This window comes from Marmota marmota, unplaced genomic scaffold (genome assembly GCF_001458135.2).
Source record: "Marmota marmota marmota unplaced genomic scaffold, marMar, whole genome shotgun sequence".
NCBI classification, from domain to species: Eukaryota; Metazoa; Chordata; class Mammalia; order Rodentia; family Sciuridae; genus Marmota; species Marmota marmota.
The window spans coordinates 14,978,426-14,996,837 of NW_026000241.1; the positions used below are offsets into that span (position 1 = coordinate 14,978,426).

At 36.6% G+C, this 18,412-nt stretch overlaps 1 protein-coding gene across 4 annotated transcripts in view; it reads left to right on the plus strand.

Annotated features, from left to right (window-relative positions):
• Positions 1-269: 269 nt before the first annotated feature.
• The window catches only part of Scn10a (sodium voltage-gated channel alpha subunit 10), a 93,889-nt gene continuing 75,746 nt past the window's right edge, over positions 270-18,412 (plus strand). For all 4 annotated transcript variants that reach the window (XM_015489623.2, XM_015489622.2, XM_015489624.2 and 1 more), the window contains exons 1-3: positions 270-539; positions 2,371-2,498; positions 5,404-5,484. In XM_015489623.2, the coding sequence (XP_015345109.1) occupies positions 270-539; positions 2,371-2,498; positions 5,404-5,484 (479 nt within the window). The remainder of the gene's footprint in view (positions 540-2,370; positions 2,499-5,403; positions 5,485-18,412) is intronic.

An 18,412-nucleotide genomic window follows, 5' to 3' on the forward strand; every position in this document is an offset into this window, starting at 1 on the left:
GACTTAGTGCTTGGGGAGACAAGACCTGAGGTACCTGGAATAGGATGAATAAACAGTCTCCCATAAACATATGAGCACTGCAGGGGATGGGTTCCTGGGAGGAGCCTACTGTGAGTTAAGGGAGCAGGTGAAGAAGAGGGTGGGGAAGACGTTCTATCCATTAAGGCATGATGGATGGGAGGGAAAGGGTGAGTGAGCAAGCTGTCACCTTTCTGTGTTTATTTTTACTCTCATAAGAGTTTACATTCTTCCTGAAGAAGAATGAAAAAATGGAATTCCCCGTGGGGTCCCTGGAAACGACCAACTTCCGTCGGTTCACTCCAGAGTCACTGGCGGAGATTGAGAAGCGAATTGCTGCCCATCAGGCAGAAAAGAAAGTCAAAGATAAGCCTAGAGAGAAGAAGGACCAAGAAGAGAAGCCACGGCCCCAGCTGGACTTGAAAGCCTGCAACCAGCTGCCCAAGTTCTATGGTGAGCTCCCAGCAGAACTGGTCGGGGAGCCCCTGGAGGATCTAGACCCCTTCTACAGCACACACCGGGTAAGAGCTACGAGTAGGAATGTCTGCCCTCAGCTCTTGGAGAGGAAGTCTCAGTTCCACCCAGCCCAGGGAGTCTTCCTGAACCCTGGGTGATATGATAGTCTGCTAAAAGACTCAGTCTGTGGAAGATATAGCTAACTCACTACCTTGATGGTTTCTTTCAATTTTTATGAAATTTATGATAAGAGCTAATTAAACCCACATCCTCAAAAAGCACACAACTGCTGCAGAACTTGCAGGAAAAGTTGGCAGCTTCTTGGGTGAGCTCTGGCATAGGCCCCCAGAGGTGTTGGCCTTCTTTGCAGGTGGAGGACAGAGATCTTGAGGTTGGGAGAGGGGACGTGGGAAAGGAGAACAAAAAATAGAATGATTTGAGCCAGTGATTCTCCAAGTATGATCCTGGAAACCCTAGAGACTTCCAAACTCATTCAGTGGATATGTGAAATCGAAACTCTTTTGTAGTAATACTTCGATATCGTTTGTCCTTTTTGTGCATGTTCTTTCGAGCATACAGTGGTAAACATGGAAGCTGTTGTTGGGGAAGAACATCATCACTCGAACAGCTACTGGAATGTATGTGTGTCTGTACATTCCTGTGTTTGAAAATTTCCTAAGTTTTTCATTTTTAATATGATATATATACACATACATAAACATACGTACATACATATTGTATGTATATGCTTATATATTAGTAAGATTTTCTTTGCTTCAACAAAATATCCAAGAAAATCAACTTAGAAAGGAGGAAAGGTTTATTTTGGCTCATGGTCTCAGAGGTTTCAGTCCATGGCCACTTGGCCCATTACTCTGGGTCTACGGTGAGGTAGACCATCATGGAGGAAATTCATGGTAGAAGAAAAGTGCTCACCTCATGGTAGCCAAGAAGCAAAACTGAGAGAGAGAGGAAGGGGCTGGGATCCCAATATCCCCTTCAAGGGCACATCACTGGTGACCTAACTTCCTCTCACTTAGTTCTCCCTCTTAAATATCCAACCACTTCCCAATAGTGCTACAGGCTGATGACCAAGACTTCAATATGTGTCCTCTGAGGGACATCTAAGGTCCAAACCATAATGACACACATATACACACGCACATTTGGGTATAATCAAAAATTATAAACATAAACAAAAACTCTAGAGTTCTCAACACTTTGGGGAAATAATGATTTTTTTTAAATCAAGAAGTTTGAGAACTACTAGTCTGAACAAGAGTGCTCTGAGACAGTTACATCACCTGTATCATACTGTAGGTGCTCTACACAGTCAAGAAAATGGTGAGTACATGTTTGGTAGTCACAAAGGTCAGGAATCAGTTATCTCAATATGGTCTGTAGAGAAAATAAAAAGGCACCGGAATATCTTTCTCTCTCCTCTCCCTTGCCAAGAGCCTACACTCTCCTAAATGCTTAAAGGAAGGAATCAGGAGAGAGTTTAGGAGGAAGAGACGACAACAGAAGGAGCATCACAGGACCAGGAATGGTCCTCAAATCAGAAGCAGAATTAAATGCAACCAGAACTCCACAATGATGTTGCTAAAATCTTCCCCTGGGCAAGGCGCGTCTTACCAGCCCCCAGACAGCTGTCTGTCCATCAGGCACTCTCCGTGAGCCACAAAACAGAACTTTTTCTGGGAGAGTGAGGATATGGCTTTGAGTCCATGATCCTCCTAACTCTCTGCACCTCCCTCCGGCTATCAGTGACTTGTGGCTCCCAGGCCCCTTCTTGCTCACATGCCTGACCCAACACAACTCATGCTCAAAAAAACATGGCTGTGTCAGGATTTCTGCTTCTCACTGGAGATCCACCTCTGCTCTGTTTTGTTTTAGACATTTATGGTGCTGAACAAAGGCAGGACCATTTCCCGATTTAGTGCCACTCGAGCCCTTTGGATATTCAGCCCCTTCAACCTGATCAGAAGAACGGCCATCAAAATGTCTGTCCACTCATATCCTTTGCATGGTTGCTTCTTCTGTTTGTTAGAATCTGGTTCTGTCCAGTACCTTCTTTAGAAGTTAAAAGTAGAGCTTCCTAAACTAGAATCCTGAGACAATGAGGAGATTAAATTAATAAAGTTATTTGTGGCTTTAATATGCCCAATATCCCAAAACAGTTCCAAGATTGTCTCAATGGGACCTCATTGGACATGAGGCACTGCCAATATTACAGGTCACTCCAAAACTACTAGCAGGTTACAATATCTGTAGTCTGAGTTTCCTGCCATGGGGGAAAATGATGACTAGGGATTCATTGGTCAAATGTCTATATTACATGAGTTGCTTTAGGTAGCAGCAGAAGCCGTCTTTAGTTTTGTTTTTTGTTTTGTTTTATTTTGTTTTCAAGGCAAGCCAAGCTAGTAGACAAAACAGACTTTGGCTTGGCTTCCAAAGATCTTCCCTGGTGACTGTCCAAATTGGAAATTCCCAATGACTAATTCAGCCCTGACTTCCAGAAAGTTGATATGCAAGAGCAGCCTTGCCTGGCAGATGGTGGCCAGCTGCTTCTTAGGAAACTCCAGTACAAAGGAGCTCCCACCTCACCCCACCCTCTGCCATGGGGGGAACAGCTTGTGGGATCTCTGCACAGTTCTCACTGAGTAAGCATCCCATAGAATCATCTGCACACTCAACAAGAAACTGCACTGCTTGATGAAGGTGCATTCCATTTTCTGTTTTCATGTTTTATCTTTATGGTTAACCTGTAGAAGTTATATTTTCTGAATTGAATATTGGATTTCCAGATTCTTCAAAAGCAAAGCTCCCTTTTCCTAAATACTTTCTAAATGTCAACACTGTCCTAGGTACAGAAGTCTTGGAACCTGAGATTAGCATCCTCATTTTACAGATAATGAAACAGAGGTATTTAGTAAATTGCTCAAGGTCTCACAGATAGTTATGAGGTCCAGCCTCCATTCTTCTTAGGGTAGTACCTACAGTGAGGAAGTAGGTAGTTAATGGATATAAATTAGAGTAATTATTGTCTCAGTGTGTCGTCTCTACTTGGGCAGTTGTTGCTTTAAAAACATGTATATCTACATATATATCTACACAGAAATTACAAACAGAGAAATAACACATACATAAACTCCTCTTCGTGGATTTTGGTTGAATTACGTCTAGGTAAGTAAGAAACAGCTAATTGGAAATAAGATCCCTTTAAAGAACCAAGTGACCGGTAAATATTCTTTTCATCTTGAGATTTGAGAAGTAAATAATTCCTCAGTGGAGTCACAAGCTACATAGGACACCTGTTGAGGGGTCTCTTCCTCACAAAAGTCTATGTTATAGAGCAGTTATATATTTGAATCTCATCAATTTGGTAACTGTAGCCCCAAAAGATATTCTTCAAGGTGTGGAATCCTCAGGGTCTATAATTAATATTTCACTCAAAATTACAATTCCAAATACACGTTCTGTGAATATTTTCATTTGTAATCTTATGCACAAAATATATAACATTTTAAAGGTTTTGTAGAAGTAGAGATATGATTTTAATTTAAACCCGGGTTAACGTTTCCCCCTCTGTGGACATATTTCTTAATTTAATTGTAAATCAGCAAGAAAATGTGGTTTAATTAATAGAATTTCCCTGTTCAAAATAGATGTGTTCCTAAGTAACCATAAAACAAGGGTCACTAAAGGCACTTACAAAAAACTAAAGCCAATTTAAATATTTCTGCTCAAATTGAAATGATGAAAGATGAGTAATGCTCGCTCGCTCTCTCTCTCTCTCTCTCTCTCTCTCTCTCTCTCTCTCCTGTCTTTGCTTTCCTGTAGGAAATCTTGTTAGGAGGCCATCTAGCTCTGAGGAAATGTCCAAATGGGAGAAAGTTGTCTTTGGATCCTCCCAGCCACACTTTCTTCCACGTTTACCCTCTTCCACTCACCTTCCTTTCAAAGTCTCCTTCCACTTCCAGAATACCTTTGCCTATTCCCTGCTCCTGGCATTTTCCTCTGTGGCAATGCATAGCTAATTCTATTCAGGATTTTCTTCCCAAGTGAGTAGGTCCCTTCCTGGTGCCTGACTCCTCCATCCCTACTTAGAAGTCTGTTTCCTCAATAAGACTGAACTCAGCTACATTAGGAAAATGATCTGACTAATACAATCCCATAAAGGCTGGTACCCTTCCACTTATCTCCAACTTCCTAACTTCTCTTTGGCTTTTAGAATAAAAGAGACTTTTAGGTGGGTGAGGTAGCACACACCTTTAATCCCAGTAGCTTGGGAGGCTGAGATAGGAGGATTGTAAGTTCAAAGCCAGCCTCAGCAAAAGTGAAATGCTAAGCAACTCAGTGAGACATTATCTCTAAATTAAAAAAAAATACAAAATAAGGCTGGGGATGTGACTCAGTGGTTAAGTACCCCTGAGTCCCTGGTAATCCCCTAATCCCCCACCAAAAAAAATAATAAAAGAGACTTTTGCTGGTTGGAATTTCAGGTCACCTTGTCTGGTGAAATGAAAGCCTCAGGGCAGAAGGACATTTTGGAAAAGGGACTCTATTTTCTTCTCTTTTTTTTCTAAAGGGTCTGTTATAGACAGAGCTGAGCCCACATCTCCACACCATGGTTAACTGGCTGCAAGATCTCAGAAAATTTATTTAAGCTTTGAGACCAGTTTGCTCTGATCAAAAATATCAATAATAATATCCAGCCATAGATTGTTGTGTGCTGTTAGAAGTCAGTGGGCAGGGTTTTCAGCCCAGGTGAGGTATTCAGTAAATACGAGTGGTTATTATATGACAAGACCATGATGCTAATATTAGCTAAGAGTTATGAACTTGATCATTCAGCATCAAGATGATCCTAGATGACATCAAGGAGACAAGGTGACGCTCAGCTCTTCCTTAACATTGGCCTCTCAGGTGGTTCACTGTATTTATTACTGTTACCATTGTGGTCAATTGTGTGTGCATGACCCGAACCGATCTTCCAGAGAAAATCGAGTGAGTAGATTGACTATAATCATTGTGCTGTTTTCTCTCTTTGTCCTCTTGCTTTTTTAAAAATTTTTTTCTTGGTGGCTTTTTCCTTTCATTTATCCTGTCATGGCTCCGTTGGGTAATGCTAAATTCTGTTATCTATTTGACTTTGTAATGATTAGACTTCTTCTTTGTGAAACAGACTGTGTTTCACATATAATCTTCAATTTCAAAAAGGTATAGATTCGTGGCTCTCAACCTTAGTTGCACATTGAAATTTTCCAGAAAGAGATTTTAAAATCCTGTTGCCCAGAGGGTCTGAATTCATCGGACAGGGTGCCCTGGGCAGAAGAGTCCTCTCCACGCCCTGCCAACACACACTCATTGCTAGGTGTGCACGTGAATGAAATTGAGGGAGGACCTACTCTGAAAGAGAGGCAGGAGTAAAGTTATAACAAAGTTAAAAACAAATGGAGGGGGGAAGATATTCACAAAATAACTCATGAATGTAGATGTTTAGGTTGTCATGACTCACATCCTTCAAATTGACCTTAATATTCCTTAGCTTATTCTGTCTCCATGGGTTAGCAGGCAAAGCCTCTGTAGTTTCAAAAGGAGTCCTTTCCCCAAACACCTGCACCACCACATCTGGGACAGAAGCCCCTACCTCAGTTTGTACCTTATGTTCCTTCAGGTATAACAACAGGATCTCTGCAAAGCTTTTTTAAAAATATTTTTTATTTGTTCTCTTTAGACATACATGATAGTAGTAGAGTATATTTGGACATACTCTACATACATGGAGTATAACTTCTCCTAATTAGGATCCCATTCTTGCAGTTGTACATGAAGTAGAGTTTCACTGGTCTTGTATTCATATAGGAACACAGGAAAGTTATGTCCAATTCATTCCATGGTCTTTTCTATTCCCATCCTCCCTCCCTTCCTTCATTTCCCTTTATCTAATCCAATGAACTTTTATTCTCTCCCCCCCTATTGTGTGTTAGCATCCACACATCAGAGAGAACATTCAGCCTTTGGTTTGTGGGGGATTGGCTTATTTCATTTAGCATGATAGTCTCCAGTTCCATCCATTTACTGGCAAGTGCCATAATTTCATTCTTCTTTATGGCTGAGTAATAGTCTATTGTATATATGTACCACATTTTCTTTATCCGTTCATCTGTTGAAGGGCACCTAGGTTGGTTCCATAGCTTAGCTATTGTGAATTGAACTGCAAAGCTTTCTTTTTTTTTCCCCAGCTTGTTTGTTTGTTTGGGTCTTTCTTTCTTTCTTTCTTTCTTTCTTTCTTTCTTTCTTTCTTTCTTTCTTTCCTTCGTTCTTTTCTTTTTCTTTTTTTTGCCAACCGTAGCAGTAATACACCCCACAATAGAGAATGTATTCTATTTCTATTTATAGATTAACAGAGAAAAGATCTTGTGGTCACCTTGATTGATGCTGAAAAACCATTTGATAAAGTTCCATTTCCAGTTATGTTTTAAAAACTCTTAGACAAAGTTGGAATAGAATGGAATCACCTTGGTCTGAGAGAGGGTGCTCCTTCTTCAAAAGGTAGCCAGCACCATACATAATTATGATCAGGGAGTCTTTCCCTTTCAGATCAACAACAACAACAAAAAGATGTCTATTTTCACCTCTCCAACTTTGTAAAGGCAAGGAAAAGAAATAAAGGGTTCAAGAATAAGAAAAGTACCAAAGTGTGGTGATTTAGTATCATATTATGTATACAACATATCCAACATGATCTACAAACTATTAAAATTAGTAAGACAGCATAATATAATAGCTGAATCTGAATTAATTATACATAAATCAATTACACATCTAACAACAGACTAGAAAATTTTAAAATACCACTTACATTGGTATTTAAAAATATCAAGTACCTAGGAAGAGGATTATCAAAGTATGAGTCAGATTTCTACACATAAAATTATAAAATCTATTAAGTAAAATTAAATAAAATCCAATAAATGGGGGAGATGATGTTATGTTGTTGGACTCAAAGTCTCTCAATATTGGAAAAACTCCCCAAATGACTAGTCAGTTGAATATGATTCCCAAGAGAAATTCCATCAGGCTTTTATTGCATTACTTGACAAAGTGACTAAATTTGTATGAAAATGCACAGAGCAAATCATAACCGAGACACTTTTGAGGAAGAAAATCAAGGCAGGAGAACTCACTCTACTGGGTGTGAAGATATCCTAAAGCTGTAATAATGGAGTAGTATGTCACTGGTGTTAAGATCAGTCAGACCATAAACAGACCAATGAATAGGCATCTGATTTGTGATCAAGGTGACACCACAGAACAGCAGGAAAAGGATAATCTTCAGTAAATGATGCAGGATAATCAGGAATCCCAGAAGAATAATGACATTGAACATCCAACTTCAGAGCACACACAAGAGTTAATTCTAGGAGAATTGACACCTAACTTTCTTTGCATAACACCAAGATGTAAAGCTTTTAGAAGGAAAAAATTAAAGAATATGACCTCAGGATAGGAAAAGGTTTTTTTTAAATCTTTTTAGATATACATGAGAGTAGAGTGTATTTTGACATATTCTATATACTTGGAGTATAAATTCCCATTCATGTGGTTGTACATGATGTGGAGTTACACTGGTCATGTATTCACATAAGAAGGGTAAGTTTTATCACATATGACGCAGAACACTAACCATAGAAGGAAAAGACCAGTACATTTCAATATACGAAAATTAAGCCTTTCTGTTCATCAGAGGACAGCTTTTTTTTCTGGTGTATTCTTTTTTTCTTCATTTTTAAAATTTTAATTTATATATGACAACAGAAAGCATTACAAATGATACACACATGGAGCACAATTTTTCATATCTCTGGTTGTACACAAAGTAGAATCACACCATTCATGTCTTCATACATGTACTTAGGGTAATGATATCCATCACATTCCACAGTCTTTCTTACCCCCATACCCCCTCCCTTCCCCTCCATCCCCTTTTCCTCTTTGCCCTATCTAGAGTTCATCTAATCCTCCCCTGCTCCCGCCAGCACATTATGAATCAGCATCCTTAAATCAGAGAAAATATTCGGCATTTGGTTTTGGGGATTGGCTAACTTCACTTAGCATTATGTTCTCCAACTCCATCCATTTACCTGCAAATGTCATGATTTTATTCTCTTTTAATGCTGAATAATATTCCATTGTGTATATATACCACATTTTCTTTATCCATTCATCTACTGAAGGGCATCTAGGTTGCTTCCACAGTTTAGCTATTGTGAAGTATGCTCCTATAAACATTGATGTGGCTGTGTTACTAAAGTACTTCTTTGGGTATAGACCAAGGAGTGGGATAGCTGGGTCAAATGGTGGTTCCATTCCCGTTTTCCAAAGAATCTCCATAAAGCTTTCCATATTGGCTGCACCAATTTGCAGTCCCTCCCGCAATGTATGAGTATACCTTTTCCCCCACATCCTTGTCAACACTTATTGTTGTTTATATTCTTGATAGCTGCCATTCTGACTGGAGTGAGATGATATCTTAGAGTAGTTTTGATTTGCATTTCTCTAATTGTTAGAGATGTTGAACTTTTTTCATATATTGGTTGATTGATTGTATATCTTCTTCTGAGAAGTGTCTGTTCAGCTCCTTGGCCCATTTATTGATTGGGTTATTTGCTTTTTTGGTGTTAAGATTTTTGAGTTCCTTACATATCCTAGAGGATAGTGCGCCATCTGATGTGTGTATGGTAAAAATTTGCTCCAAAAATGTAGGCTGTCTATTCAACTCACTGATTGTTTCTTTTGCTGAGAAGAAGTCTTTTAATTTGAATCCATTCCATTTACTGATTCTTGACTCCTATTCTTGCACTATAGGAGTCTTATTAAGGAAGTCGGGGCCTATCTGACATAATGGAGATTTGGGCCTCCTTTTTCATCTAATAGATGCAGTGTCTCTGGTTTAATTCCTAGGTCCTTGATCAACTTTGAGTTGAGTTTTGTGCATGGTGAGAGATAGGGATTTAATTTCATTGTGTTGCATATGAATTTCCAGTTTTCCCAGCACCATTTGTTGAAGAGGCTATCTTTTTTTCAATGTACATTTTTAGTGCCTTTGTCTAGTATGAGATAATTGTATTTATGTGGGTTAGTCTCTGTGTCCTCTATTCTGTACTATTGGTCTACAAGTCTATTTTGGTACCAATACCATACTGCTTTTGTTACTATTGCTCTGTAGTATAGTCTGGTATAGTGATGCTGCCTGCTTCACTCTTTTTGCTGAGGATTGCTTTAGTTACTCTGGGTCTCTTGTTTTTCCAGATGAATTTCATGTCTGCTTTTTCTATTTCTATGAGGAATGTCATTGATATTTTGACTGGAATTGCATTAAATCTGTATAGTGCTTTTGGTAGTATGGTCATATTGACAATATTAATTCTGCCTATCCAAGAACAAGGTAGATCTTTCCATCTTCTAAGGTCTTTTGTAATTTCTTTCTTTAGCCTTCTGTAGGTCTTCTACTACTTTTGGTGTTGATTTGTGTGTTTTTTTTTCTAGGGTTTTGAGATGTAATGTTAAGTCATTTCTTTGTTGATTTTTTTCCTTCTTTTAAGGAATGAACTGCATGCAATGAACTGTCCTCTTAGTACTGCCTTCACAGTGTCCCAGAGATTTTGATACATTTTGATACATTTATCTGTGTTCTTATTCACCTCTAAGAATTTTTTAATCTCCTCCTTGATGTCTTTTGCAACCCATTGTTCATTCAGTAGCATATTATTTAGTCTCCAGGTGTTGGAGTAGCTTTTTTTAAAAAAATTTTATCATTGATTTCTAATTTCATTCCATCATGATCTGGTAGAATTCAGGGTAGTATCTCTACTTTTTTATATTTGCTAAGAGTTGCTTTGGGCCATAATGTATGATCTATTATTTTAGAAAAGGATCCGTGTGCTGCTGAGAAGAAAATGTATTTGCTTATTGAAGAATGAAATATTCTATATATGTCAGTTAAGTCTAAGTTATTGATTATATTATTGAGTTCTATAGTTTCTTTGTTCAGATTTTATTTGGAAGATCTATCCAGGGGTGAAAGAGGTGTGTTAAAGTCACCCAGAATTATTGTGTTGTGGTCTATTTGACTCTTGAACCTGAGTTTGATGAATATAGACACTCGGGCATATACATTTATTATTGTTATGTCTTGTTGATGAATGGTTCCCTTAAGCAGTATGAAATAACCTTCTTTATCCCTTTTGATTAATTTTGGCTTGAAATCTACTTTATTTGATATGAGGCTGGAAACTCCTGCCTGTTTCCACAGTCAATGAGAGTGGTATGATTTTTCCCAACCTTTCACCTTCAGTCTGTGGATGTCTTTTCCTATGAGATGAGTCTCTTGGAGACAGCATATTGTTACATAATTTTTAAAATACAATCTTGCCAGTCTATGTCTTTTCATTGGTGAGTTTAGGCCATTAACATTCAGGGTTATTATTGAGACATTATTTGTATTCCCAGCCACTTTGTTTATTTTTGGTATTTAATTTGACTTTGTTTCTCCTTTGATTAGTTTTTCCTTTAGTGTAATTCCTCCCTTTGCTGATTTTCATTGTTGTTTTTGAATTCCTCTTCATGGAATATTTTGCCAAGGATGTTCTGTAGTGCAGGCTTTCTATTTGTAAATTCTTTAAAACTTTTGTTTATCATGGAAGGTTTTTGTTTCATCATCAAATCTATAGCTTAATTTTTCTGGATATAAAATTCTTGGCTGGCATCCATTTTCTTTTAGAGCTTGGTATATGCTATTCCAGGATCTCCCGGTTTGGAGGTGTGGGTTGAAAAATCTGCTGAGATCCAAATTGGTCTCCCCTTTTTTGTGATCTGATTCCTCTCTCTTGCAGCCTTTAAGATTCTATCCTTATTCTGTATGCTAGGCATTTTCATTATAATGTGCCTTGGTGTAGATCTGTTGTAATTTTGTACATTTGGTGTCCTGTAAGCTTCTTGTATTTGATTTTCCAATTCATTCTTCATGTTTAGGAATTTCTCTGATATTATCTTATTAAAGAGATTGTGCATTCCTTTGGTTGAAACTCTGTGCCTTCCTCTATCCCAATAACTCTTAGATTTGGTCTTTTGATGTTATCCCATAATTATTGGATGTTCTGATCATGGTTCCTTACTATCTTCACTGTGTGGTCAACTTTATTTTCCAGATTGTATACCTTGTCTTCATTATCTTATGTTCTGTCTGTTGATGATGCTTTATATTGAGTTTTTTATTTGGTTTATTGTATCCTTCATTTCAAGGATTTCTGATTGTTCTTTTTTCAGACTCTCTATTGCTTTCTTTAAGTAATCTTTTGCTACCTATCTTTTCTCCCTTATCTCTTTGTTGGTGTGATCAATGGTTGCCTATATTTGCTCTCCTATCTCTTTGTTAGAATGATCAATTTTTGCCTGTATTTTCTCATTTAGGTCATTCTTTAATTAACAGATCATTTTAATTATGAACATTCTGAACCCCTTCTCTGACATTTCATCAACTGTGCTACCATCGGTTCTGTTATTATCATATCCTGGTTTGTTTGGGGCACTTTCTCCTCCTTTGTTTTTTCATGTTGTCTATGTGATTTCCTTACTTGGAGTGTCAATCTGAGGTATTACAGTTTCTACCCATAATCTGTGCAGATTATCTGTATCTCACCTGGGTGTTGGGCTCCCAGACCCTGCCATGTCCCAGGATGGATGCTACTGCAACTATAGGTGGTGGTGGCAATAGCAGGAGGTAATTGAGATAGCAGTGGAGGTGCCCAAGAGGGATGCAACTTCTTTCAGAGATGGGGCTGAAAGGGTGAGCCTTATACTGGCTTTGGGATGCCTACTCCAAGATGTAGCTGCTTCTTGGCCCTGTCTGTTATACCAAGGTAGAGGCTACTGCATGGGAAAGGCTATGGGGAGTATTATTATTATTATTATTGTTATTATTATTAGGCAAGAGAAAGCACTACAAATTAGGAGAATAGAAACCCCCAAGACAGAAGAGAGAGATTGGGAAGAGGCTTCAGAGTGCTTATAATGTTCCATTTTGTGAAGCAGGTAGTTGTCACACAAGCTGCTATGAACTGAAAATTCATACATTGAAACTCTAACCTCCCACATTACTGTGTTGGACATATGGCATTTAAGGTGATGAGTGAGGTCAAATGAGGTCACCAGGGTGAAACTCTTATCTTATAGAATTGTGTTCCTGTAAGAGCCCTGTGAGTGCCTGGGAGAAGATGGCCATCTACAAGCTAGGAAGGGGACTTTTGTTAGCCCTGGATCCTCCTGGCACTCTGATCTCACACTTCCAATCCCAGAACTGAGAGAGAATTTCTTTTGTTCAATTCTTCTGTTCTACAGTGTTTTGTTATGGCATCCAGAGCTGACTAATACACAAGCATTCATTTGAAAACCACATAAAAACATAAAAGTTTACATCTCATGTGCATTTTTATTATGCATGTTACATATTCTAACAAAATGTTTTAAAAACAAAACAATTTTTAAAAAATAATTGCATTGAATAAATAAAAATACACATCAGAAGACAGTAATTAAGGAGAGAAATTGCAAAATTATAAAATCCTATTGGGTGTCACTAAAATCACACAGCATGTAAAACTTTTATCCTTCTTTTGAACTTTTCATACAAAGCATTTTTTTTCTCAAAACGAGTTATTTGGGAGTTATCTGGGGATTCTGGTTAAATGTGGATGGTAACATGCATATATTTTAGCCCACTCTCTCAAAATGCCAATAAAATGACAGCATGGAAATAAGAGCAGTATAAATACACAAGAACAAAGAGAGGAGAATGGAAATCACAGAGGACAAAGGATGTCAAAACAATCTTGGGAGACCAAGAGTGGGTGGGAGAATGGTAAATCACTTAGCTGATCAGGGCTTGGTAAGCCACGGCGCCTACAGAGGGGAATAAAAATGAGGATCAGGCATTTTACCCCCTGCAAGCTCCAGAGGTACTGGAAACAGTGACAGGATACAAATAGCAAAAAAAAAAAAAAAAAAATGGGAGCAGAAAGAGAAAAAGAACGGGGGAGCAGAGAATATGTTCACTTATTGCTGTTTCTATAATAGTGAAGTTAAAAAAAATCTTCTTTAGGGTTGATAAATCAAGGAAGGTGGGGGGAAAGTCATGTTCAACAGCACAAGGGTAAGCCTAAGGAAGTTGTTATTTAATGCAATGGATGGATAAACCAAAGAGGAAACAGAATTGTCAAATGTAAATAAGAGATACTGTTTCAGGAAATAGCATTTTAAGGGTAATGTATTACATAGTTTTAATTATGATGATATATTTACGGTGATGTTTGTACTTACAAAGCTAAACACTACAGCAAAATTACAAACTCTTCTAACCATCAGAAGAATTGTACACAAAAAAATAAAAGCAAATAAAACATATCAGGTAATCAAGTATTTTAAAGGCCATAAAATACATAATACAAGCAAATCTGTCATGTCAGCAAGTATAAATGGATTTGACTCACTTAATCAAAAAATTCATATAGTATTACCTAAGAAAGATGTTCTTCAGAGTGACACAAAAGACTAAAGAATTGACAAAGATACCCCCAAAGGCAAAGAAAGCAAGTCATGATCTGTATCAGAGAAAGCGGAAGTTAGGCTAAAAAGCATTGAATATAACAAAAATGACATGTTTTAAAGTTTATTCAAAATGGTAATTCATCTTTTTTTTTTTGTACCGGAAATTGAAATCAGGGGAACTCGATCACTGAGCCACATCCTCAGCCCTGTTTTGTATTTTATTTAGAGACAGAGTCTCACTGAGTTGCTCAGCGCCTCGACATTGCAGAGGCTGACTTTGAACTTGCAATGCTCCTGCCTCAGCCTCCCCAGCTGCTGGGATTACAGGCATGTGCCATCACACCTGGCAATTCATATCTTTTTAACAAGTAGCATGGCAACACTATTTATAAATTTAAAAAGTGTGTTAATAGACACAAACATTGAGGACTAGGAAAGATTAGTTAATTTCTTTCAGCCTATACCAGATCAAGTAAATAAAAAAATAAAGAAAAATATGACTTAAGCTTTATAAATATGATATATCTGATTATTATATTGCAAACTATATTCTCTGAAAATAGAGGTTATGTCTCCTTTTCAAAAGACCATACAAATTACCAAATAGTAAATCACCCAAAAACCTCAATAAGTTCCAGAAATAACATAAATTAACATAATAAAAAATTATCTGATTACAATGCAATACAATTAGAAAATAGTAGTAAAATCAGAAAAAAAATGGGAAATCTTTTCACTTGATAATTTTAAAATCTTCTCTTAATAAACTCTTATATAAAAGATTTATAAATTTAAACTATAGAATTTCTAGGGAAGCAAAATGTTTTAAAAACCAATTTAATTGGAACCTTAAAAATGTAAAAATATGTTCAGGAGATAATTTACAGCATTAATCATATCATATTTATATTATTAAAAGTTGAAAAAAATATTTAAATACCTAACATAAAACTAGACAAAAAAATTATAAAATAAATGAGAAGAAAATAGAAAGAAAAAATAATTACAAAAGGAGAAAAAATTGGAAAGCAAAACAAGAGAATTAATACATACAAAAGCTGCTGTTTTTTTTAAAAAAAAAATGCCCAAAACCTTTATACTTAAAAATGATAAAATATTATTGAGAAAAATTTTGAACCACTTAAATAAACTCAGGATATCTCAGGTTAATGGATTAGAAGCCTCACTACTATTAAAATGTTAATGGTATCTAAATTAATCTATAGATTCAGTGAAATGTCAATTAAACTCTCAGTAGCGATAGTTTTGCAGAAATTGGATAAATAGCTTTTACTTGCATGGATGAAGGAAAATTTACTTAATGATTACCCTATTGATAGGCATTCATGTTGATTCTAATCAATGTAATCCTCATATTTTGCCATTATAGTTAATTCTCTGATGAATAGCTTTATGCACATATCTTTATACACATAATGTGGGTCAATTTAAGGAATAAATTTCTAGAAGTGGAATTACCTGGACCGAGGTATGTACCACTTTAATTTTTGAGATATTGTCCAATTGTCTTCCAGAGTTATATCAATATCCATTCCTAGTGATTATTAAATCCATTCTTTATCAGATTTTGCGTTAACTGAATTATTGACATAATTTCCCTTATAAACACACTTTGAAAAAACATAAAATATAAAAAATCTTCCTATCTGATGCTAGTCCTGGAAACTCCTATGACAGTATCTGGTGATGCTGAGTGTCCTTGGCCTTGTGGATTTTACTTTTGAAATGCAAACTGATAACAACCATTAGTTGTTTGATACATTGCTGGGAGTCCAGAAGAAGAAAATAAATATCCTCGGGATAGACTGGAGCTCCAAGGATCATGCTGTGTATTTTTAAGGGAAAAATAAATTGTAGCCAGTGAAGAATCAGAAGTAAATCCTATCTCTGCGTTCTTGATACAATCTTGTGGACCTAAGTAGTTCCCTGCATTTATCTTCCCTCTCTTTCATTAACTCTCCCTGAAACACTAACTTTGCACTATTACCTGCTGATAGTCATAGCTCCCTACCTCCCTGACTATCTGTTTGCTTGAAGGAAGGAAGATAAGTATTCCATTTTTAAATCACTTCTTGTGCTCACAAAGTAACAAGAGATCCAGTAAGGCTAAAATAGAGAAGAATATGCCAGATTGATATTCAGGAGGAGGCGAAAGGTGCAGGGTAGCAAAAGATTGTTAGCAGAGAGTAGAGTAGGACTTTCCCACTATTCTCATGCCTGGGACTCACACAGAATCATGGAAAGGGTACTTTAATAGTTTTAGGACACTCATCACTAACCATACTGAGACTCTGGAAAGACAACTGACAAATTGCAGCAGTTTGGTTGCAGGGAAAACCATAGTGAAAAGAGAAGTGTTTTATCATTTGGGGGGAAAACCAAACAAACGTGAAGCTGAGCCTAATGACAAACAGGGAATTAGGTCCCTGGTACTGCATACATAAAGTATAGTTTTTTTCTTTTCAAATTTATGAGAAAGCTATCATATTGTATGCATGTTTTATCTGATGCTTTTAAAAATCAATATTGTGCTTTGGTTATTTATCTAAATGGACAATTGTAGACCTCATTGATTATTTTTCACTGTTATATAATATTCCATAAAGATATTCTGTATTTTCTTCTAAAGGTCATAATTTTTCTTTCCTCATTTAGATATTTCATCCTTCTAGAATTTACTTTTGCATGTGTGTTGTATGAGACAGGTTTCCAATAATTCTCCATATAAATCATCCCAACCTCATTTTTAATGGACCATCATTTCCCAAGTGATTCCTATTACTGAGTCTGTCACATACCAGATTCCCACTCCCTCTTGAATCTTTTCTCCCAGGAATACGTTACTCACTTCTTGCATCAGCATCACACAAATTTAATGCTTTATAATAAGACATGGAGCGTTGATGCTTGTGCACCTGCTTATTTGTCTTATTGAAAATGATCTTGTTTCTTTTTTCTCATTTCTATAGCACATATCAATTTAAGGGTCATATTTTCAAGCTGTATTCTGATAATGCTGTTGAAAATGTATCTATCATCACAAGAAGAATCACCATATTTACAATATACAGCCTGCCCACACATCAGCCTGTCATATCTCTTAATTTTTATAGGACTTCTTTTATATTCCTCCAGGAGATTTTTATAATGTCTTGTCCCCACATACATTACAATTTTGATTGCTCTTTTGAATATTTATTTTTATTATTAAATATGTCCAGGTTTTGCATCCAGCAAATTTGCTGAGATCCTTGACAAGTTATGTTTCTCTATAGATGCTCTCAGACTTATTATATGGACAACGATATCATCTGCAAGCAGTGTTGAACTTGTTTCTTTCCTCTATGGTCTTTATGCCTCTTGTTTATTTTTCTTGTCTTATTAAATTGGCCAGGACCTTCAGTGCACTGCTGAGTCTAAGTTGTAATCATGAGCAGATTCTTTTCTTCCTGGTTTTCAAAGAGTGTGTTTCTAAGGTTTCTTGATTGTCATGGTGTCCATGAATTCTCATAATTACAAGTTGTGGACAGTTCGTTCCATTTATAGTTTGTTAAGATTTTTGTTATAAATATGTGTTGGATTTTTATCGATATCTTTATATTTATTAAGATCCACAGAAAGTCTTTCACCTGTTAATATGGAAGTCTACATTAATGGATCTGCTAACCTGTTTTTCATGCAGCTGATATTTCTGCCAGATGCAGTTTGCCAGTATATTTGATCTATTTTGGTAAATGAGGTGGGTCTATAATTATGTTATATATAAATATAAAGCATCAATCCACCACGAGACAAGTGGAGAATGGATGTCAATAACTTCACAAAATATGCAAGAAAATATAAATCATGACAATGAATAATCATCACTGAATTTTATTGGATCGTTTTGCCCTGGAATCCAGTTTATTATCTCTTATCACTTTTATCAAATAGTGATATTAAACTACCAAAACTTCTATATTATTTTCCAATAAAACTTATCAACCCCACTTTTAAAACAATTGGCTATCTCTAAGGCTTTTCCTATACAAAATTGTCAGATTCAATGTTAAAGGTTGAAAAGACACCATAACTATAGAGTGACCTGTTCATCTTCATATCAAAAACAAGCACACTCTTGCTAAGACAGGAAACCAGCTTCAAAATCAATGATGGATATTGTGGTTGGAAAGGAAGCAAGAAAAACAATTGGTAGAATTCTTTCAGCAGAACCACTGTATTACTTATAATGTGACTGGCATTTAAAATCAATGACTGTTACGTATGTGAACAAAGACATTTTACTTTATCATTGAACAAAACTGAC